The sequence below is a fragment of the Centroberyx gerrardi genome, chromosome 13 (genome assembly GCF_048128805.1).
Source record: "Centroberyx gerrardi isolate f3 chromosome 13, fCenGer3.hap1.cur.20231027, whole genome shotgun sequence".
Taxonomy (NCBI): Eukaryota; Metazoa; Chordata; class Actinopteri; order Beryciformes; family Berycidae; genus Centroberyx; species Centroberyx gerrardi.
In genome coordinates, this window is record NC_136009.1 from 3,301,031 (window position 1) to 3,326,468 (window position 25,438).

The window sequence follows — 25,438 nt, forward strand, 5'->3', positions numbered from 1 at the left end:
GATGAATAATCCAATTTTACCAATTCCTGGCTGCTGTAACCACAGTGACGTACAATCCAATTTAGCCAACTCCTGGCTACTGTAACCACGGTGACGTACAATCAAATTTTGCCAATTCCTGGTGGCTGTAACCACAGGGACGTACAATGCAATTTTTCGGAAATTCCTAGTTACTGTAACCACGGTGATGTACAATCCAATTTAGCCAATTCTTGGCTAATGTTACCACAGCAATGTATAATCAAATTTTACTAATTCCTGGTTGCTATTTCCACAAAATAATACATATAATACATATACATATAATCCTCACAAGTTCCAAGTTATTTGTTATACACGCCAATTCCACCAGTCCTAGTTACGAGTTGGCAGAGTGATATCCTAATAACTGCAGTCTGACCAGTCCCTCACAAGGGTTAAACCAGCAGCCTGCAAGATAGAGACGAAAGCTTGTAACTGGAGGGTTGCTGGTTTAAATCCATGGCAAGGCACATCACATCCAAATGCAGGATGTTGATGAAAAATAGTCAACCTCTGCTGAGTAAATAAAGGTTTAAAAAATTGTCTATTCCTATATCTATATGTCACTGCTGTTGGATAACAGGTAAGTACAAAAAAAGTAAATATTTCAAGGCTAAATCCCAGTTTCTGTTGAAAAATCCCAGTTGATGATGAAGGTAACTCCAGTACGCAGATATCAAATCACAGCTGTCCCTCTGAACACTGATGCTGGATTCACAAAACCTTTTCAATGCCTCCTTCTTAGTGAACCATGAGTGATGATGATGAAGATGATGATGAAGATGATGCCGATTTGCCCCTGGGAGAGAGTCGCTCTGTTTCCCCTCTGTGGCTCTGCGAGTGGGAAACCCTGTCCTCCCACTCCTGTGGATTTCCTGAATCGTCCAACTGAAATGAACCCGGGGGATTTGTTCCATTTCACTGAACAAACTCCAAAAAAGCCGCCTGTTGTCTGCCGAACACAAATTCACATCGGTGCTGAGCAGCGCCGTTGAATGGAAGCGACTGGAGGGCAGGCGCTCTGAGTTTCCTGACTTTACAGGCTGGATCTCTGGGTGTCTTTGGTTTCTCAGGGACAGCACACAGGGGTGGTGTTAAAAGAGGGGTGGAGGGGGTGGGGGCACCACTCAATTTACCATTTCCTATCTGTTAGTCCCAGTGATGTAGTGGCAAAAATCAATTATATTTCCAAAAAAAGCATTCATTTATGTTTTTCACCTTAAAAGACCCTTTCTTCACATAACTTACATTGCTTTGATCCCCTTTGCTATGATGTATACTATGAATTTAGGGTTAGGGTTAACTGATTTTTGGTGGGTGTAGCCTCCCCTACATCCCTGTTTATTCTTATGGTCAAGGACAGTCCAGTCCAGTGCATGCCACTAAATACAGAGTATATACAATATGAGAACTTGTAGTGATAAAATAGGCACTGCTGCCCTCTAGTGTGAATATTGTCAGATAAATATTATCAGAATCAGATCAGAATCACTTTTATTTACCAAGTACAGAGTGTGCACAAGGAATTTGACCTGGTTAATTAATGCTGACACATTACATTACAGTATTGACACACTAAGTTCAGGACAAACATAACAGGACCTCACATGTAATGCAGTGTGCGTTTGTGTGTGTGTGTGTGTGTGTGTGTGTGTGTGTGTGCGTGTGTGTGTGTGTGTGTGTGTGTGTGTGTGTGAGAAGAGTAACACCAGTATATTGCTTTGCCGATATCTGCCTTTAATTAAGCATCAGATTACCTATTATTATTACCTATCACCAGAGTTTCCCTACCAATGAATAGGGTGGGTCACGCTGCCTTAAAGAGCTGCTAACACTAAAAGAATTTCATTAGTCTGGGTTTCAATGGAGAGTTTTAGTGTCTCATGATGGTCTGAATGCTGTTTCAGAGGCTTTTCCACCCTGACAAGAATAGAATTCTGGGAGAAACACTGAATACTTGGATTTTTTCTGCATGAAAATGGTCAAATTTTAAGCTATTGAACATCAGCACAAAATATTGGCGACTTGAGTCTATAAATATCGGCATCAGCCTTCTACATCCCATATCAGTCAAACCCTATGGTAAAGAGAGAGAGACAGAGAGAGAGACAGAGAGAGAGACAGAGAGAGAGAGAGCATTATCCCCTGTTGGACTGGCATGATTTAGCTGGCCCAGAATCTATTAGTGACAACAGAGCGTAGAACAGAGTCAAACAGTAAAAGCAGAGCAGAACTCAGTAGAACTCACTCTCCTGGTGGACTGACCCTCTGACCTTTCTGACCTGCAGCCATGAAGACATGAGGATGAGGATCAGACCACAGGTCAGTGTCTCTCTCTCTCTCTCTCTCTCTCTCTCCAATAGAATAAGGACTATGGAGAGAGATGGAAAGGATTGGATTTTTTTGCCTGTAGGAGTTATTGTCATTATTGTTAATTTCACCACCCACGCTGAATCCAACAATAACTCTCTATTCTCTGTTTAGAGTCCTAACAGCAGCAATGTATAGAGACACTGATAGACACACTCTCCCTTGTTGAAACTCTCTTGAAAATATTTTGTGATTAGGGTTCGACTGATATGGGTTTTTGAAGGCTGATCCCAATACTGATAATTTTGGATGGTGTATTAGATACATATTTTGTGCCAATATTCAGTATACTTACTGCATACTTCTGTGGAATCTGATCAAATTAGTCCCATTAGAATCAATTCAGGTTTAGGGTGTCCTCATAGACAACCAGTGTAGTATTGATCATTTCTACAAAACATATGTAATCAATCAAGCTGCATCATATCAGTCATATCAGAGATGGACGACACTGACTGGACCAGAGCTGATTTTTAATAAAAGGATAATATCGGCCCCATATATCAGCCAAATCTGCGAGAATAGTTTGGGATAACTTGATAAATATGTATAAACAGCAAGTCAACTCACAAACAGGTTGAAAATGACAGCTGACATCGCCTCCAACATGTAGAAAATGTCTGCTGGGACCTTGGGACCAAGCCAAGCCGTTTGATAACACACTGTAACATCAAGGGAAACTCAATCAGATTTGGTAGATACACATTTTCTGCAGAACATTGACAACATATTGCATATTTTCCAGCCAATATAACGCCTGTAATGCTATTGCCAGGAGGGATTTATTCATATTTGATGAATAATTCAATATAATTATGAAACATGCACCCCCACCCCCCCACCCCCTCCGCACACACACATTTGTCAACAATTAGCAAGGCAGTTGTATTACATTCTGTATATTTTTGTGTGGGTTGCTGTTCCATCACATATGCACTAGTATTATAGTTAATTCTATAGCAATAGCAATAACATGTCATTGGGATTATATTCTGTGCCTGTAGACTATATTCTATAGTGCTATATAGCATTGTGGTGACTACATTCAATAATATAGCCTTGAATTCCACCAATTCCCTCCCCAAATACAAAAAAGTACTAGAATTAGCACTTTAAATGATCATAATAAGAACACTTCAGTGGTACAGAATCAAATCTGGGACCAAATCGAGTAAAACCCAAACCAAAATGATTCCCAACCACCACTGCTAGTCATATATAGTATATTATAGTATATTACAGTACAACCACAGAGCATACTCTGTGCCTCAAGTCCTACTATTAGGCTACATGTTATTTTCTACCTGTGTGCTATGGGATGCATGGCCATCAATGATAACATCAACCAGTTTTTAGAGATACAAGGTGTCAGTGGATCACATACTTTGCCTTAATTAATTGTAAATTCAAAACTGACAATAGGCTAATTGATTGCATTCCTGTTGCCATCCATTTTATGTTGCTATGCTCTTACCATATCCCCTCTCCCTTCCCAGCACTAAAAACAGGTGTGAGAGAGTGTTATTAGCACTTTAATCCTAGCAACGCATCAAAACATGGAGTGACAGCATATTGTAGGCTGTGTAAGCCCGAGGCCGTAATATGGCACGATCCTGTACGCCTGTGTGTCCTGAGGGCCGTGTGTTGTGTCCCACATATTCACTACTAGCACCGCTTTCCAACACGCACGGCTCTGTTGTGGCGGAGGGGGGGCGTTCACACCACACTCATGCGCGCCACCCGTGCGGAAAATAGGTTTTTAGCACACTTATAACGTCACTCCCATCGATCCGTTTTGGTTCTCCCCCCCAAAGATCGTCTATTGAGAAGAGCGGTTGTACGTTTAGAAGTTACAGTCAGCTGTCCTCAGGCATTATTTGCCGAGAGCTGACCTCTAGCCGCCAGAGTGTGTCCCCTCTATTCTGCCGCACACAGACACACATAATGCCGTTCCTGTAATGACCAGTTATAAAAGTTATTTGTCTGATATACACACAGAAACCTAAATTTTAGCTCTGGGTGTTGACGATACTTTCAACTTGGGAACGAATTTGGTCGAAATAAATCTTAGATGATTATTACTAAAGATATTTGCCACAGTAGGCTATATTTCTTAACATTTTCATCAACACCATTTCATCGAGAGCAGATTCTGGTCTGGGAAATAGGTGCAGAGTGAGACGTCATTACTTTTTCCGCCTCTCAGTTCTCTCCTCCACCAGCAACAACCTCCACGCTCTCCCTGCCAGGCACCTGATTTGCGTCAAGATATCCAATGTTAGGCACAGTAAGATCGGAAGTTTAATGATTTTGCCTATAAAGAACATAAGTATTAAGGTGCACAACAACAGAAATCGTATAAAATATCCAGTGGAATCATTGTATTATATATGGCGCGAAACAATAGCTAACAAATTGTCACTAATAACACCTATATTATATTATTAAGCACGGTATTTCAATAAGGATTTTATTTTGAAAATTCTGACAGGAAGTCTTCGTTGTTATTTTGACTAACTTAACACTGGTCACCTGCTGCAGCAGAGCTGAATTGGGGTGGGGGGGCAACCGGATGAGAATTACCGAATTAACGGTGGAAACGGACAAACACCATCTCAAGAGTCAGAATGCGTTTCCGTGATCACTTTAGTCTCAATACACAGAGAGGGCATTTTTTGGGGAGACCGTCCCCGCTCCCGTGCCAGTTCTCCGTTGGCACCGTGCTGTAAAGCTGGAGACCGCATTTCAGAGGCGAGAACAGACAGACCACATTAACGGGTACCGACACTTCAAGTTCACCGCGCCGGGCGATGGAGGTCCGCCGGTAAGGACGAGGGAGACCGGAATCCGTCGGAATTTCGCCAAAATTACGACGGGAATCAAGTACAGCTCCCTGTCTCCCGGCAACGGGAGAGACCACCGGGCGCCCGTGATGTCTCGTGCCAAGGAACGGCTGAAAGGCGGGAAGGAGACCAAGGACAGCGTCACTCTGCTACCGTGCTTTTATTTTGTAGAGGTGAATATCTATCTATCTATCTATCTATCTATCTATCTATCTATCTATCTATCTGTCTATCTATCTATCTATCCATCTATCTATCTGTCTATCTACAGACTGACAGCATTAAGTGTTCTTATTTTGCAGACATGCACATCTGTTTATAATTGAACTGAGCTGACTGACTGGCTGACTGGGTTGACTGGCTCGAGAGGCTGGCTGACTGACTGGTTGACTGGTTGGTCGGTCGACTAAGTGACCGACTGACCAACTGACTGACTGGTTGGTTGACTGACAGTCTGATTAATTGACGCCATGGTCAGTCAGTCTACAGGTTGTATCTCTGGGTGCGTCTGGTTTGGCAGTGAGGACAGTGCAGATGGGTGGTGTTGCTGACATGGGCTGACAGATGATGGTCAGTATTTTCTAAGCAAGGCTGTAAGGCAAAAATCTAGTAACTCTTTGCGGCCCACAGCTGAGGTCATGGCTGTCTAAACAGGGAAGCAACCACAGCCAATGCAAACAAGTACTGCATTATTATTCTGGATACTCACATATTGAACATATCCCATTTACAATAATCCAAACAAGCTTTTATCCAATACGATAGCTGGGATGTACTGCTATTCTGTATTCACCTCATCCTGTTTACTGTTGTTGTTGCAGTCAGCATCAGTGCAGCCTCCATAGGATATTGTGATTCTTCGTGCATACTGGGATATTTGTGAGCAGGATACGAATATGCGCACAGCTTGTCCAATATAAAACCATAACCAGAATATGAGCTGTTACTATGCATTAACATTCAATATATCTTCACACAAAACACCTGGATATGAAAAGAGCCAGTGTGCATCTCCAAAGGGTGTGTGTGATATCGGTTATAGCCACATTACTGATATGAATAACAACTACTGGCTAAAAAATGAATAAATATTCCAATTTGATGCTGCAGTAACAAGGCTCAGACAAGATTTATCCATGTAATCTCCTTTATGAAGAAACTAATGGTCTGTTCCATCATGGACAACTTTGTTTTGATTTCCAATATTGTGACAGTGCCATATATTACAGTATGTTATGAGCCCTATAACAGTATTTTGTGTATCACTGCATACACACTGGCAGGCAGACTGATCCTGGTAGCATCTGTTGGATTTATCTTTTCTTGCAAGTGATGTTACCACTTCCGAGGTTGCTCAACCATCTGGTGTGATAAATTGAGATGCTTGAAGTAATTCAAATATCTTAAAGCAATATTCCACTTAGTTTTAACATGGGGGTTATTCAGCATTTGACCTCCATAAAAACCAGAATATAAACTAATCACCAAGATCGGATGCAGCTGGATGAGTTTGTAGCGTTCTGATTTTTACTTCCCATTCATTTGAATGAGACCAAGAAAATAGACTGAAAACTGACATTTAACACGTTGGTGAACAGATTCAACAACAGATCCTGCTACTGTGGTTTTCAATTGACTGTTGGTCCAACTTTTGAGAACGGAAAATAGCATTTTTATTGATAGAAGAGAACATAGCGGAGGGATATTATTTAGGAGAGATAGTTCCTGTTTGGGAGACCGGATCTACTTTTATTTTTAAATACTAATTTTAGTGTAAAGCAAGAATAGAAATGCAAAATATTGTCTTAAAAGCAGGATCTGTTGTTGAATCTGTTGACATGTTAAATATCAGTGTTCAGGCCATTTTTGTGTCATTCAAATGAATGGGAAGTAAAAACAACAACAATGGAGGAAAAACCTCCTTTGGTATTTTTTGGGATGTTAAAAGGTAGGTCACAATTCACAACCCTGGCTGTCTGACATGGATTGTGACTGATATTTGCACTTTTACAATATACCCCTTGTACCCTGACTTTACCTGACTTTAGCCTTAAATTTCCCCTTAAGCAGCTTCAAAGTTAGACATCCATATTCTGTATCTGCTTGTTCCAACACTTTCTTGAAGCTCTAGCTGCTTATATTGAATGTAATATTCAAATACAAGACGCCATGTTTTGGCTGCACCATTACATCAAATTACAGCATGACACATTTGGTGTCTTTGGAAAACTTGTTATCTTGACTAGAATTTAAAATAAAGTTCTGTGGGTTTGAACAAAGCTTGGCCGTGCAACCTGCGTTTGTAATGATGGACCCAGTGGCGGGGGCGGCAGGGAAGAACAGGTTAAATTATTTCTAGCTAGCTGTAGTATAGAAAACCACAAATGCGTTGTGGGACTGCACAGAATTGGTACTGGTTTAAGTCACTGGTATGACTTCCCAGTATCTCTATCCACTTTATTTAGAACCCTTACCCTGCATTCACTTTGCGCACAACTTGTTTGATGGGTCGCTTTGTTCTGACCAATTATGAGAGGCTCCGATTACATTGATGTCGTGGTGGTACGTTTGTTTCAGGTCAGTCGCTATGCTCTCTGTGAGGCTAAATAGTTTTACTGTTTACTGGTTAATCTTCTAAACACTGATGGTCTTCGATGTAGTCAAACCAATGTGTAAATGCAGCAAAGGAACAACTTGTTCCCCGATTCAGACCCAAGCAAATGCACCATAGGCCTGAAAACACCCCGAAACTACATTCAGACAGATTTCAGAATTATTGTTCGTCTCTTCTCCTCTCATTTCTAGCTTTCAGACAGAGCCGGTCTGTCTCTTCTACAGTTTCCATCTCGCACACACTGTCACACCATCCTACCCACTAACCGGCTGCTAGGCAACATGGCCCTCTGAATGGGGTGTATTTTTATATCTGTGTGTTCAAGACTAGAGACATGTAGAGGAGAAAAAAACATCCCTACAGCAACCTGGTTTCCTCTGTGTGCAAGGCTCTCTGTTGTATGCAGGTTGATCCTATATTTCCTTAAACTTATTTCATGCCATTTCCCCTTCATTAGATAGTATACAGTTGGGAAAGATATGAGGTAATATGCTACATAAGGCATGAACTCAAATCTGTGACGTTGCAAGAACATGATACAGGACTTATGCCTGTGTATACATTTATGTATGCTCTCTTGCAGCTTTAGCAGACCAAGTGTCCAAATACTCCACTACACTGTGTAGTTGCTTCTGATCCTTGTTTCTTTTCTGTATACTGGATCTAGAATAATTCACTCGGCTAATGTGTGTTACACCAGTGTAGGGTATGACCAATATGAGGTTTTGATCGCCGATGCTATGTGATTTTATTTGATTTTTGGATTGAAGCTGCCCATTTAGACCATCATGGGACACTAAAACTCTCCATTGAAAGCCAGACTAATGACGTTTTTAGGTGGGTTAGCAGCTCCATAAGGAAGGGTGATGCAGGTTTTACAGACTGACACCTCTGAAGCTGCTGAGTGGAATCCTCCCACATCACACTGGAATGATTTCTCTGGTCAGACGTCTAACGTCTGACAAATGCTAAAAAGATTCATGCATACTTGTTTGAATGCTGCTTTCAAATAAGGGTTAGATGGATATATTGACTTGAACAACCTGTAGTCAGAAAGGAACCTCCATCATATCTGCATTGGACATAATGATAGGCTAATATCAATGTTGATAGGATAGGACAGGATAGGATAGGATAATACATATACTTGATTGGTTACACATGATGCCAGACAGCAAGATCCTTTGTGCTTCCTTATGGTTTGAATTTAGCATGTTGAAACTTTCATGTTCTACTTATACAGTAGATACATATACAGCAGGGTACACACTTGTCTCCCATTTGTGATTGTGTGTATGAATTGATAAATTTGTAATTTTAGACATCAAGAGAGACTGGTAGCAACACTGATGAGTTATCCTGACCTTAACAAACTATAGAAATGGAGAACATTTCACAGTAAATGGCAGGTCTTTGCAGAACTCCTTGTCCTGCAGTCTGAAATGTGGGCACCCCAGGAGGCAATAAGGCAGATCACATATTAGATGACTGGAACAGCAGGGAAGCACAGTGCAGCCTCTAACTCTACAAACACAGCTACGTTGAGGCGATATTGTGTTGTGTCGCTCTGCAATTTGTAACACTGCCAGTGGATTGCCGTAAAGTGGAAATGACATACTATTCAGTGATGATGTGTCTGTGCAAGGATCTAAGGAAGGATTTTTGAAAATGATTAGCTAACCATTCTGCTTGCAACGCTGCCAGAAGGCGGGTAAATTACATGCTTTCAAGGGTTGGGGTGGCATCACTGTGCCACATTTGAAGCAACATTTTGACAATGTCAGGCAACCATTCTGCAACGTGCATCACTGACAGTAGGTTTTTACAAAGCTGAGATGAAGCAGTAATTAACTTGTGTTGGGACCAACCACTTCGCAAAGTGAAGGTGCGACATTGTGAGGTGGTCGCACGTTGCGTCACTGCTCCTCTCCCCTGCTCTCTTCCTTAAGTTTTTGTTCCAAAATAGACAACGGGTGAGATTTTCGAAAGCCAGAAATCTCAGCGCCTGGCCAAGTAACCGTTGAGTCATCGGTATGGATCAACAACCCTGTCAACCCCCGCAGATATTTTATGGTCATTTTGTGCTATGGGAAAGTAAAAATCTTACTTAACTTGCACCTTGTGCCATCCACTAAACATACAAAGTGTGCTGAAGAATTAAGAGAACAAATGCTGGGCACAGAAGGGAAACTGCTCCCAATCTTCCAAAGAGAACTTGATCAAAGGCCATATTTGCAAAGATGTTACAAGACTCCCAGAAATAGTGTGCTGTAATGAACAGTACCTACGGACAGAATGACTGTGTTGAATTCAGCTACTGTGTGCTTACCATTTTACACATATTCACTATACTTTTTGCATAGAGATACACAGCCCAACTTAGTACTGTTTTCATGCTAGGGCCACACTACATGACTTTTAGTGCGATTGTGTGAGAGAATGTGAGAGAGTTTGAGGAGTCCTGATCCAGTTGGAGCAGTTCTGATTATTTCAAGAGAGTTCAGTTTTCAACAGACTCTTGTATTGTAAGACAGGAATGCCCAAATCTGACATCTAAGACTGGTAAAAGATAGATGAAATGATAGATAAACTTGCAAAAACAATGACAAATTATGTTCCCTTTACTCTCTGTTGGAGTAGGCTAGATGCACAAATTTGTGCACAATCAAGCTTCATGCTAGGACCCAGCCAGCAGTTGACAGACAGCAATATGGAGGAGGAGGTCAAATTCAACATCAACCCAAACAAACACAAAGTTTTCACATTGCGATATTATGGCACGGTTAAAAATCATATTAAAACAGCTTTGGAAACTGTTTGAGCTGATATCAGAAAGATATTTAGCTCCTGATTTCACATCATGATGCAGGCAGCAGCTATGGACGACTGCAAACGTCGTCTCAAATTTCATGTTGGCACTACATTTACATGGGTCTTCAGTGCTGGTGCAGCCAGCCGTATCAACATCTGTTCAAAGTCTAAATGTTCGCAGGGTTTTGGAGCAGGGTTTTCAAAGTCTAAATGTTCGCAGGGTTTTTTTTGGACTTTAATGGAAAGAGCTCCATCTAATATTATTTCCATAATCCTCTATCTGCGCTGGAGCTGTGTGTGTGTGTGTGTGTGTGTGTGTCCCACTTAGTGTGAGATTAGTGCGAGGGAAATAGAAGCAGAGCGGTGTGTCAGTCCTGTCAGTCTGTCAGTCATAGTGCTGGCCAGTGACAAACTACAAGGCTTTGATGAACATTGCAGCAGATTGAGAGCAACACATATTTACCAAATAACCCACAAATTGCTGCATGTGTGTGTGTGTGTGTGTGGATATGATGCATGATGGAAATATTTTTGATTGATACATATTGTTGTAGAATTGATCAATACTACACTGGTTGTCTATGGGAAGCTCTTAACCTGAATAGATTCTAATGGGACATTTTGATCAGATTCCATACAAGTATGCATGAATATGTATTATTATTGTTATTAGCTATGTTTTCTCATCCTGGGTTTCAAATGTTCATTAGTCTGGCTTTCAGTGGAGACTGTCCCATAGTCTAAATGCTGTTTCAGAGGCTATTTTTGTTTATTATACTGGTTGTACTGGTAGCCAGTATTTCTACTGTGTTTTTAATGTATTTTAATTTCTCTTGCATTGTTGTATTTTTATTCCAGCTGCCTATCCTGGCCTCCTCGGTGGTCAGTCTTTACTTCCTGGAGCTGACAGATGTTTTCCAGCCGGTGCATTCTGGGTACAGCTGTAACGACCGCAGCCTATCTCTGCCCTACATCCTGCCCAGACAGGAAGTCTGTCCTCTGCTGCTGCTCTTCAGCCTGGCCTTCGCCGCTCCCACCGCCACTGTAAGCAAACCTCCACCTCTAACTCTCCACCCTGGACCTCACAGTGGCTACATTCATGCATGCAGGGAGTAAACTGGCGCATGTCCATACTCTGGTTAAAGGAATAGTTCGCCCAAAAATGAAAATTCTGTCATTATCTACTCACCCTCATGCCAGTTGAAGCACAGGTGAAGGTTGTTAGTCCATATAACACACAGGGAGGTTGCCAGCACAACTCCATTGCAGCCTTCGGCAAAACAGCTGAAATCAATGGGGACCGGTTCTTTAGAGTTCTAAAAATGGCAAAAAATGACCACTTTAAGGTCTTATTCTGGTTAATCTATTTCCATGAACCTTTGATACCCTGTGATTGAGTCTCCCTGTTGCCATGAACAAACCGGTTAACAGCATATTCCTCCTCCCTCTTTGACTGAGCAATAATTGTGACACATGGGAAACAAATGATGATCCCAATAGTAATAGTAATAGCAAGTACTGAGTCTGACAAACAGTGAAAGCCAATAGTGAAAACAGATGTTTCCATGCCACAGTAACCTGTTTAACCTGGGACTAAGCCTGGCATCTTAACCAGGTTTCTCATAATCAGAGTATTAGCTAAATAATTCTAACCCAGTTAAGATGTTTGCCTAGCCTGGTGTCCAGCCCCTATGAATCACAGTCTTCAGCACTCAGCCTATCCACCAGTGATGTAAATAGGTGCTCGTCCTGCGTCTCTGACGCGTTAAAATCCGAAAGGACGCAGTAAACTCACTATCGACACGTCTTGGGGACGCACCCTATTTTTTCCTAGAAAATAGTCTCAATCATCGTGGGAGAGACTTAATGCCCTTGCTGGGCCTGCATCCAATGCTACTTTTGCTGCACAAATTTCATTTCAACAAGGCTACAAACTTGGTAATTGGTAAATAAACTCACGTGGATGCTGTATTCACTCATGTCGATGATGACCTGATGATGCTTTACCGTCCAGGGGACGCGCCGTGTTGAAAAAAAAAAAATCCACCGGCCGCGATTTTCTCACCGTCTGCGCATATATCTCGCGCATATCTCCCGTTTTGTTCAGTCTCAATGAGTGAAAGGAAAACGTTTTAAAATGCCACCAAAGAAAAAGACAAACTATTGCAGGTAGAGATGTACCCGAATCCGAATACGTTATTTGGGAAAGCACAGATAGGCTAATGCGATGGAAACAGATATTTCTTCTACCCGAAGTTGCTCGTTATTATTCGGGGAAAAAAAGCCATGATTGACATGTCTGTGCGTCAGCCACTATGTTTCTTCAAATCGATTCATATCATTGTGGATGGCCACAAGATAAAAATGCCCATTCTGTTTGCAATATAGGACTTTGATTTCACTAACTAGTCGTTTCATTTACTACACATTAGAGATCTGCAACCCGACCCGAACCCGACGGGACCCGAGACTGTAACGCGCTTGGTCGTGTCTTAGCTTAGATTAGCTTTGTGCTTGTTAGCTTTAGGGAAGTAGGCTAACGTTACTCCTGGATATAGTTTAATACATCCATGCTGGATAGCATGACAGAGCGAGACGACGTCAGTATTGGGTAGACTGGGAGTAGTTGGTAGTAGCCTACTTAACCTGTTGCTGAGTCTCAGTAAAAAACAAGGAGCGCCACCCAGTGACTTAATCTGTTACTGCAACCAAACAATGTTCCAAAAGCATAGTAGGCATATTTGCGACTGTTACAACTGTATGTCGGGCTCGGTCGGGCTCGGTTGTTTTTTTTTCACGCGTGGAAAAAAGCACAATGTTTTATGCTCCTCGCTTTCTCCTGAAGCTCTGTGTCACACAGGCTGCTGGGCTCTCTCTCTCTCTCTCTCTCTCTCTCTCTCTCTTTCTCTCAATTCAAAGGGGCTTTATTGGCATGGGAAACATACGTTTACATTGCCAAAGCAAGTGTGAAATAAAAATCTGAAAATTAAACAAATAAAATCATTTTATTTGTTTAATTTTCAGATACATTTTCAACATACATGAATATAACCATAATTATAACCAAATAACATCAAACACAAGTTTAACACTACAATTTGTCAAAAAACACAAATTTTATTGGGGACCCACTCAATTTCCCTGGGACCCACTCAAATTACCACCTGTGGGTCCCGGGGACTCACTACATTGAAAACCTATTTACATCACTGATCCACTGGCAGTTATTTCGGACAGATACTGTCCGAGATACCTGATTGGATGGTCGATGTGGGCGGGACTAATCTACTGATGACGCCATTACAGAGCGCGACAACAACAACCAAATTGGTAGCACCGGCAAAGGAATTGGATGATAGCAAGCTAGATTTACCGATTTTGTCAGTCCTTAAAAAACTTAATGGCATTGATGAATTAAAACAGGAATGCATACAAATATACCGTTTTTTCCTGTTGACATCATAGCTCCTATCTGTGGACAACCATTTTGTGTCCCCCCCCCTAAAAAAGCATTTGGTGTAATTCATTTGGTATATTGACTAAGAAAATGATTTTATTAGAAACGTAGAGATTTTATTTAACATTCCATAAATTAGCTCTTGCGACCCCCTAGGGTTCCCCCACCCCCAGGTTGAGAACCACTGATTTAGACGGTATGACACCAACACTCCAGTGAAACCAATAAATCGTAGTAGGTGGGGTGGATCAGCGGTTGTCACAGGTTTTCCCTGGTTTCAAGTACGCTTGTTCCTACACACTGGTTCAGAGCCTGCAGAGTGTTTCTTCGACTGCAGAGAGAACTTTATTGGGTCACGTCATATATAGACTAGAAGCCAATCTCTCTCTCGCTGTCTCTTACAGTCCTAGGTCTCTTGTTTTGTTCTCTTTGTGCTTCATTGACATGGTTATAAATAAGTCAACTTATTCAGTGCCACTATTAAGTGTCACTATTAAAGCTGCACTCTGCAAGATTTTTATGTAAAAATGCACAAATGGACACTGGTGGAAAATCTTCATGGCACAGATGAAGCGATGATTCAAACCTAAGAGTGAAATCCAAGAGTGTCTCTTAAACAGCAGTGAGCAGTGCTTTGCCCAATGAAAGCTGGACTCACCAACACTGGCTGAATCTCTTCACCACCTCCACCCCCACCAGACACACATGCTGCGTTACATTCAAAGTTGGAAGTCTGAAATTCCCAGCTGGTAGGTCGTAATTACAGGCTTGATGCGTTCCAGTGGTCCAGTGTAAAATACTGCTCCCCATGCAACAGCTAATGTTATGTCAATATTTGGCAACGTTTGCTAGTTAGTTAGCATAGAATGTTAGCAACTGTTAGCACAACTTCATGTTTCAAATTGATTTGTTTAACCATTTACCACACAGGTGTTTTTATATATTTGAGGTCATGCAATGCTGAAAATCAAACTTCAGTGTATTTTGAGGATTATAAACATGTTAAAAGTATTGCTGTGTAGTGTTTACAGTGTATGTCCATGTTGATGTGACGTCAGACAACTGCATCTGGGAAAACTGTTCCAGTGCATTTTTTCTTGCAGGAAGTCAGAATTTTACGACTTTCCATCATCTCTGGAATGTAGCATAAGAAGGAGAAATTTAGTTGACTGATGTCACCTTACAGGATTTCCGGGTAATGAAGTCCTTCAAACTAAAATTCAAACAGTTATCTCCCCCTGCCACTTGCCACAATTTGTATTCAATTCAAAGATGCTTTATCGGTATGTAACACAAAAATCCAAATCTAAACAGATTCAGTCAACAACCATGACAGTGTGACATCAATAACAAATGGCCCAGTAATATTAATTCCATTAAATTAATCAATGGACAAATGTATCTAGGGACATAAAATCTGGATTCCCAACATTATTTTTCCATCTCTCTCTCTCTCTCTTTCTCTCTCTGTCTCTCTCTCTCTCTCTCTCTCTCTCTCTCTCTCTCTCACTCTCTCTCTCTGTCTGTGTCTGGTTCTGTGTCTAGATCCTGATAGGAGAGGCCATTCTCTATTGCTATCTGTCCCGGAGGTCTTCTGCCACCCAGACCGAAGCCAACATCAACGCCGCCGGCTGTAACTTCAACTCTTACATCCGCAGGGCCGTACGCTTCATAGGTGGGAAGACACATCCATTACACCCGCAGCAGTTCTGGAAATGTTTCAGTGAAGTGGTTCTCACATCTTCTCAGTGACTGTACACATTCCCAAGCTGTGAAAAGCATCAAGTCCCCGTCATCACGATGTTTGCAGCGTCGCCATCGATAATGCAAGCAACGTTGTCATAGAAGCAAGCATAAACTTATAGTCAGTGTGTTGATATGAATCTTTACTCACTGCTCACTGGGTTGAAAACCTCACACACATCGCGCAATGTATGAGTGTGATTTAATGGTATAGGTAAATAAACAAAACTCACTCAGATTCATGTACTATTCAAGACAAGTATGGAATTATTTTCATGCAGTGTGGGTGAGCCTTCATGACATAGGATAGGACAATGTTTTGACAACCATTCCTCAGAGGTGTGACCAAGGCAACTTTGCTGGAGTCCCAAGTCAGTCTCAAGTCTCAAGGCACAAGTCTCAAGTCAAGTCTCAAGTGTAAAAAGTCTAAAAAGTCTAGATTACCAAGTCAAGTCCAAGTCAAGTCCATGTCATTAATGTCAAGTCTCTAAATGTAGAACAGCAAGTCAAGTCAGAACAAATCAAGAGTCCAGTATCAATTTAATATCTTCAAGAAAACTAAATATCTAGGACTTTTCAATGCAATATAGTTTTAATAGGATAAAAACTTGGTAAGAGCATCATGAGTTTGATTTCTATAATCAACTTCAATAAATTCAATCATTCCATACAAATTCAGAAAACAGAATTTAAATTCAGTCGTCTGCTGGAACAAATCTCATCACTTTCAATCTAAGTCATTTACACAAACACAAGATCTCAAGTCAAGACTTTAGAAACCTTTTCTATTCATCAAAGTACAAGTAAAAGTCAAGTCCCAAATCACCAGAACCCAAGTCAAGTCAAGTCTCAAGTCTTCTCTTCATGCATCAAGTCAAGTCTCAAGCAATTAAAACTGTGATTCGAGTCTGACTCAAGTCCAAGTCATGTGACTCGAGTCCCCACCTCTGCCAACAGCTAAAACATGTTCCAAAACCAGGTCCGAAGAGGTTCCAAGCAAAACATACACCCTTTATATACCTGGCATTAACATGCATTCTGGGTGATCGGATTGTAATCAGATAGAGCAAAAAAAGGCACCCAAGATGCAATGAAGATCTGATCACCTAAACCAGCTCTGGAGATGGTCAGAGACACATTCGGCCTCTTTCTCAACAACGTGGGAATGCAATGAGTCTCCAACAACCACACAAACAGAAATATGACAAATCAAACAGGCGTCAGGCAGCTCTGATAGTAGCATAGTTATCAAAAATGGATTGTCAGGATGCTTATAGATGAGGTGTTTACTGTCGACTTTAAAGGATGTAAAACATTACCAGAGGAAGCAATGTGGGTGGGATCAGAGATTTGGCGAGGGAAAGGGAAATCCAATTTCACTGTGTATACTGCAGACACATTTTAATGTCAGGTGTGAATGTAATCCAGCTAAATCATATCTAAACACAATCCAGATACAAGATTTATATGCTTATATTCTTTGGTAATCCAGTATATTGTATATATTCTTGTGTAGATCCTGTACATGCTGCTGTAATCTTACATGCTCCTTTCTTTATGTTTTGCAGGCGTCCATATCTTCGGCCTGTGCGTGACGGCGTTGATAACAGATATTCTTCAGCTGTCCACCGGTCAACATGCCCCCTACTGGTTGGATGTGTGCAAACCCAACTTGACCCACATTAACATGTCCAGCTGTGACGAAGCTTTTATACTGGAAGATATCTGCTCTGGGCAGGACATAGGACTCATCAACACTGGGAGGTGAGGCCTGGCTGTACTGTGTGTGTGTGTGTGTGTGAGAGAGAGAGAGAGCTGAGATGAAGTCTTTACAAGATATACTACGCTCATAAACACTGGCAGGTAAATAAGGATTAGAGAGAGACAGTGTGTGTTTATGAGAATCTTTTGTCTTTTGCATGTCTATTTTTAGCATATGGGTGCACGTGCACACACACACACACACACAGGCTTTAGTCTATTTGTAGTTTGCAGTCCTGTTGTTATGGCTACCAATCTTATCCCAGCACATAGCACAGTAGGGATGGGAATCGAGAACCGGTTCCAGTTGAGAACCGGTTCCAAATTGTCTGATCCATCGGAATCTTATGCCTCCTCAGTTGCGCATGCGCATTGCAAAAACTCATGCGTCATGATGTCAAACTCTGCGTCTACGCTGCTGGAAACTTGCAACAAAGAGTCATGGCAGAGAGGAAGAAACGGTCCAAAGCGTGGCTTCATTTCACGAAGAAAGATGACAACAGTGCTACTTGTAACGTCTGTAAAATTATCATTTCTGTGTTCACACACAGCGTTTTTTGATGTGGAAAAAGCGCTGCCTGGAGCGCTTTTTGTGAGGAGAAATAAGAAGCGGATCACGGCAACGTCACCTGACGTTAGCTGAACGGCTGCTAGCTCACTAACCGGCTGGTTAGCCGAGCGGCTGCTAGCTCACTGACCGGCTGGTTAGCCTAGCGGCTGCTAGCTCACTAACCGGCTGGTTAGCACTTCTAGCAGACAGAACAAAACTGTGTTGTGCAACAAGCAAAGGCTTACCAGATATTTCCAATACATGTCTAGTATAATCCATACTGCCTTTATAGAGAGCCTAAGTCCCTCCCCTTCCGGTGGACCACCATGGGACCTTATTTCGGAAAAAATATGTACGGTAGTCGACGGCGAGAGACAAATAATTGTTTGATTCCGTTTGAATTGTGCCATGAATTACACATATGATGTTTTGTCAATTTAAAAGATAATTTTGCAAGTCAAGAAAGTCGCAGTTTGTCGTAAAACAGTAAAGTAACGTTTAGTTTTGTGTGAAACCGCTCAGTGAACTACATCTTTTGTCTCGCACAATATACGTCACCGACGGCCAGTGTCTCTGTGATCCGATTGGTCGGCTGGGAAAAAGCAGTTCACGTCACCCGGCGCTTTTCTGAAAAGTTGGACATTTCTCAACTTTTGAAAGCGCTCCGCTCTGACGGAAAAAACGCCGCTGCCGCGCTTTTCGGGAGTGGCCGCCTTTTGTGCGCCTTGCGGCCACTTCCCATTGCTTTTAATGAGAAAAGGGCGCTGGCAGTTGGGGAAAAAACGCTATGTGTGAACGCAGCCAGGGTGGAAACACCAGCAATATGTTGAAACATCTTAGGGTAACCATCTAACCATCTTATTTGTTTTCCAAGTTATATCATTTTAAGAAAAGGAGCATTGTAATTTATTTGAACATGTTCAAATGTTATCAGGCAGACATTCTACACTGTGTTCAGACTCAAGAGATAATAAAACAGCTGCGTTGACGCTGAAAACCTGTGTAGGCCTACTTTTTTTTCCACACAGAAAATTGATCGGGAATCAATAAGGGAATCGATAAAGAACCGGACCGATAAGCAGAATCGATAATGGCATTGGTATCAATAAAATCTTATCAATTCCCATCCCTACAGCACAGGTATTGAAACTGAACTTTTTTTATTACTTTTTTTATTACTTGTCTTCCTTCTCCTTTTCCCAGCAGGAATGATGAACCTCAGAGCGCTCTCTCTCGAGAGACCTTTTGTTGTTTTGGGGCTACTAGGAACATTGGGCTAACCAGCTTCTCCTTGAGAAACTAGAGATGGATATAGAGACTGAAGTAGCTCCTCTCTTCTTCTCTTCCTCTCTTTCTAGAGGGCTTCTCAGTGTCAGTGAAGGTTCAGGAGAAGCAGGAGACCTCCTCAGGGTTGGCAGAGGTTGAGGAGAAGTACCCACGTATCCTAATTTTCATTATTTTATGCGCGCAATTTCATAATTTGCCAACATGTCAGGCCAATATTGGCTTTTTATTTTAAAAAAGCCCCCCAAAAAAGCCATGATATTAAAAGGCATTTTGTTATAAAAAGATCAAAAGAAGATACTAAGCAAAACAGAAAGAAGAACCCCCACATTACATTAAGATGATAAAAAGGCCTTTTTATAAAAGTATGTTTTTAAAAGGGATTTAAAAGAAGACACTGTGTTGGCTAACCTAAGCCCCTCAGGCAGGCTATTCCAAAGCCTCGGTGCTCTGATAGTAAAAGCTAGATCACCCTTTGTGACCAGCCTGGACCTCGGTACCACCAGTAAGACTGCCTCTGAGGATCTCAGGTTAGCCCTGGCACATATGGGTTAGGAGCTCAGAAATATAGCTGGGAGTCGTGTAGGGCCTTAAATGTTATCAAAAAAAATCTTGAACCTGTAATAAGCCTTGCAGCAGCATTTCGGACCATCAGCAGCCGATACAGAGAGCTATGGCTGAGTCCGGAATACAAAGAGTTACAGTAATCTAATAATAATTTGTAGTAATAATTAATAGTAATTTGGTTGCAACTATGGATGTTAATGATTAATCGACAATCGATTAATCACTGTTAATAATTTGATTGATCAAGCATATATTAATCGATAATGTACGTTATGTGCTATTTCTAATTTTTTTCGTTAATTATTTACCACAACAAGGGCGTAATTTAACTTTCACCGCCTATACAGAGGAAGAAGAAAGCCAAGCAAGCGGGCGGAAGCATTACACCCGAAAAGACAACAGTGATCATTGTAAAGATGGTAATACAAAGTTGAAATACAGCATCTCTACAAGCACAATGAAAGAGAATGCATTCCCCCGGCTGGCGAAGTTGGCGCGACACTATTTGTGCCTCCCGACCCGGGACAGCTGTTCCCCCGGAGCGTGTTTCAGCGGATGGACTGACTGTCACCAGGCTGCGCACTGGACTCATCCCTGACCACGTAGATACGCTCTTATTCTTAAATAAACCAGTAGATTGTCGTGCCATTGTTTCCAATACATAAACGGTGGCAGCGCCACAATATCGGCACGGCCAGCACAACATAAAAAGTTAATCAATGTATAGAAATTGATCTAAATCGCTCGTCTAATGTGCGCATCACGTCATGTCTGTCATTTGGCGATGCAGTAGCTCTGTACTCAACCTGACAGTCCGTCTCCCGTTCTGAAAACGTTCGTAAAAAAATATTAAATTCCACAATTTCTCCGCACTCGCATGTGTTGTAACGGTAAAGAGTAACTTGATACTTTTCAATCGGACAATTCTAATGCTGCTCAACACTCAGAAAGTTAACATGAGTGCAGTGCAGAGACTTCATTGCATATTCCACCAGTTGGGTTCCGTTGGACACAATGTAAAGACAATTTAAAGTAATGAACCCTAAAGAAAGTAAATTTTCAGCCTGTGGGAAACACTGACGTCCGTTGTCGGGGGTCCCGACTCTTTTGAATTATGCTTGGTTGAGTAACTTGTTGAGTAGGCCTAAAGACAGGTGTAAAAACACGCATTTTGTATTTTCTATTTTCTATGTCAAAAGCTGTTTTTTACATAATGATTAATCGATTAATTGGTCATTAACGTAACTGACGATCGATTAAGGAAATTTCTGAAAATGTGCATCCCTAGTTGCAACAAAGGCATTTACAACTCTTTTTAGATCAGCATGGGAAAGAAACAATCTTATTTTGGATATGTTTCTCAGCTGAATAAAACAAGATTGAAGTAGTAGTCGTAGTAGTAGTAGTAGTAGTAGTAGTAATAGCAGTAGTAGTAGTAGTAGCAGTAGTAGAAGTAGTAATAGCAGTAGTAGTAGTAGTAATAGCAGTAGTAGTAGTAGTAATAGCAGTAGTAGTAGCAGTAGTAGCAGTAGTAGTAGCAGCAGTAGTAGCAGTAATAGTAGTAGTAGTAGCAGTAGCAATAGTAGAAGTAGTAATAGCAGTAGTAGTAGCAGTAATAGCAGTAGTAGTAGCAGCATTAGTAGTAGTAGTAGTAGTAGTAATAGCAGTAGTAGTAGCAGTAGTAGTAGTAGTAGTAGCAGCAGCAGCAGTAGTAGCAGTAGTAGTAGTAGCAGTAGTAGTAGTAGTAATAGCAGCAGTAGTAGCAGTAGTAGCAGTAGTAGTAGTAGTAGTAGTAGTAGTAGCAGTAGTAGTAGCAGCAGCAGTAGTAGCAGTAGTAGTAGCAGTAGTAGTAGTAGTAATAGCAGCAGTAGTAGCAGTAGTAGCAGTAGTAGTAGTAGTAGTAGTAGTAGCAGTAGTAGTAGCAGCAGCAGTAGTAGTAGTAGTAATAGCAGTAGTAGTAGTGGTAGTTTTTTGGCCTGAAAATAGTCAAATTTAAAGATATTTAATATTGGCACAAAATCTATCAACAGTTTCAATCCAAAAGATATTGGCATCAGTATCGGCCTTCAAAAACCCATATTGGTCAAACCCTAAAATGAAGTATTAACTCATAGAAGTATTAACTCATACACAATACACCGTTGAGTGTATATGATTTATAAATTATTTTTATAAATCATATCAGGGCAGCAGTACTAGCAATTTATTTCCTTGGTGTTATCAGTTCAGTTTTATATCATTTACAGTGCAACATCACCCCAAGGGGTCTCTGCACACTTTACAACAAAATAAACGCATTTAAGAATGTATACACACACATATGCATAACCACACATACATTTGCACTGATATGCCCACATAGAGACATACCCACATGGATACACATGACATGGCAGGGATAATACCGAACATGGATACACATACACATGACAAAATTCAAAATAAAACCCACATGGATACACATAATTATGATGAGGATAACTGAAGGGAAATAGTAGAGGTAGTAATAATAATAATAGTAACAATAGTAAAACATTGATAAATTGTTACTGAACAGATGAGTATGTTTATCCAGCCAATGAAACTAGGGAGAGCCGTAGTATAGAGAGAAAAGATGGGCTTTAAGCCTAGATTTAAAAATGTCAACAGAGTCTGCTTCTCTTACAGTCGAGGGAAGAGTATTCCACAGAGAAGGGGCGCGATGTGTAAATGCTCTACTCCCAGCTGTTTTTTTGTTAAACCTGGAGACCGTCAGATAACCAGCACCTAGAGAGCGTAAAGGGTGTCCTGGAATATATGGTTTAATCAAGTCAGATATGTATGACGGTGCCAATCCATTTAATGCCTTGTAGGTCAGGAGGAGCACCTTAAAATCAGCTCTGGCCTGTATCGGCAACCAATGTAGGGATATACAGTAAGTGTTGGTGTTATATGGTCAAACTTCCTTGCTCTGGTTAGGACTCCAGCTGCTGCATTGCAATTGAAGACCCTTTGTTGTAGTTGAAGGTAGGCCGGAGAAGAGTGCATTGCAATAATCTATTCTTGATGTTATGAATGCATGCACCAGGATTTCAGCATCTGCCAATGAAAGAATTGGACGAATCCAAGCTAAATTGCATAGGTGGAAGAAAGCGGATTTAGTGATGTTCTTAATGTGTGGTTCAAAGGATAGAGAGGGATCAAAGACTACTCCTAGATTCTTGACTGTCTGCCTTTGGGAAATTGAGCAGCCATCAAGGTTTATGGTTACATCTGAACGGAACCTATGTCTGGCTGGACCAACCAGCAACAGCTCAGTTTTACTGGCATTTAAGAGCAAGAAGTTTCTACACATCCAGCTTTTGATTTCGGACAAGCAGTTCTCTAGATTCAGAAGGTTGAGTCATTGGCTGTTACAGGGAGGTAGATTTGTGTATCGTCAGCATAATAATGAAAGTTTCTGAATATGTGCCCATAAGGGTAGCATGTACACAGAAAAAAGTAGTGGACCAAGAACTGACCCTTGTGGGACACCATGTCTGACGCTTGAGTAGTCTGACATGCAGTTGTTAAGTACCACACGTTGTGTTCTGTCAGATAGGTAGGAACGAAACCAGTGAAGTGCCAGCCCCTTGATACCAACATAGTTTTCTAAGCAATCTAAGAGGATGGCATGGTCCACAGTTTCGAAGGCAGCACTCAGGTCATGGAGCAGCAAAACAGAAGTTATATCTGAGTCCATGGCAATTAATAGATCATTTAATACTTTGGTCAGTGCCGTTTCTGTACAGTGATGACTGGAAACTATCAAAAAGATTATTTCTGGACGCATGGGCTATGAGCTGACTAGCGACAGCTCTTTCCAGCAGTTTGGACATGAAAGGGAGGTTAGAAATCGGCCTGTAGTTAGCTAAAATGTGTGAGTCTAGATTTGGTTTCTTGAGTAGAGGTTTAACTATAGCTGTTTCAAAGGTTGTAGGAACAATGCCAGTGTTAAAAGACTAATTGATTATATTGAGGATTGGACCTCCTAATATCCTATAGGGAGTAGCTCTTTAAATAGGTTGGCACAGGGATCGGGTCTAAGAGATGTGGTGGATTAGGAACTAGTAACCGGTTTAGCAAAAGTGTCCCAGGTAATTGTGTCAAATTTCATTAGGGTGCTGCTGGCTTGAAAAGTGGTTAACGTGTGTAGAGCAGGATGAGGAACAGTCAGGGAGAGAGGAAAGGCCATACCCTTAACCTCTTCTCTGATTGACTAAATCTTTCCATAAAAAAAATGAATAAAGTCGACAGCACTAAAAGAGGAGGGAGGGGCAGGGGGAATGGTTTTGGTGAGCTTGGCGATGGTATCAAATAAAAATCTGCGATTGTTCCTAATGTTAGCTATCAGGTTGGAGTAATATACATTTTTCGCTTGCCAGAGCACATATTTGTAGTTGCACAGGGAGTCATCCCAAGCCATGCGAAATACTTCAAGCTTGGTGTTGCGCAATTTTCGCTCCAGATTTCTGCATGTTCGCTTATGAGCCCTGGTAGTATCGTTGAACCACAGGGTGATGCTCTGGGATGTGCGCTTTCTGGCCCTTAGGGGGGCAACAGAATCTATCAATGTTATGTGTGATCAGTGTGTTGGACTGCACAGCGGCACAACACACACATCTGAGGTCCAACCCCCATTGTTGCCTTCCCTCTTCTTCCCCCTACAAACACACTGCATGTATTAAACACCTGCTAGGGCCGACCTGCCACCACATGCACAGTTGCTTTGAAAGTCACTTCCTTGTCGCAGATGAATATTCAGTATTTGTCCTTAGCTGTCTGACCACTTAGTTTGCCCAGTCACCCTGATAATTAGCATTGAGATTAGCATAAAGAACACTCTGTCTTTCTCTCTCTATAGGAAGTCTTTCCCCTCCCAGCATGCAACTCTGGCTGCCTTTGCTGCTGTCTACATCTCAGTAAGTACAACAACACACACACACACACACACACATTTATGCTTCACTCCTGAGTGCGTGACCGTTGCTGACTTAGACACCTCCAAACTCGGTTACTAAAGTCGCAGCCTGCAGATTTATTTTTATATCGACACATTTAATTTGGTCTGATATTTTCCTGACATTTTCAGTCATGCCGCGTGTTTATTTTTCAGTCTTTTCATTACTTTCTTTACCTTGAACCGAGCCTTGCCATTTAGGCAAGATGGGAATTGAAAAGTTATAAAGAAGGGTCATTGATAATTAAATAAAAACTTTTCAAAAAGGGACTTGACTTGGTTGATCCATGAGTCAGACTTGTATGAAATTCAAATAATAAGCCACTTAACACCGAACAGCTAAGAGGCGTGCAATGCCAAGTAGTAAAAACTCTCTAAAATCAGTGTAAAGCATGGTGTCAAGAGGCTTATTGCTTTAATAAAAGAATATTAACAAAGA

The 25,438-nt window shown here is 41.4% G+C and overlaps 1 protein-coding gene across 1 annotated transcript in view; it reads left to right on the plus strand.

Annotated features, from left to right (window-relative positions):
- The first annotated feature begins 5,323 nt into the window (after positions 1 to 5,323).
- The window catches only part of plppr4a (phospholipid phosphatase related 4a), a 32,571-nt gene continuing 12,456 nt past the window's right edge, over positions 5,324 to 25,438 (plus strand). The window contains exons 1-5 of the mRNA XM_071915426.1: positions 5,324 to 5,407; positions 11,518 to 11,703; positions 15,662 to 15,791; positions 17,428 to 17,623; positions 24,904 to 24,961. Of these exons, the coding sequence (XP_071771527.1) occupies positions 5,324 to 5,407; positions 11,518 to 11,703; positions 15,662 to 15,791; positions 17,428 to 17,623; positions 24,904 to 24,961 (654 nt within the window). The remainder of the gene's footprint in view (positions 5,408 to 11,517; positions 11,704 to 15,661; positions 15,792 to 17,427; positions 17,624 to 24,903; positions 24,962 to 25,438) is intronic.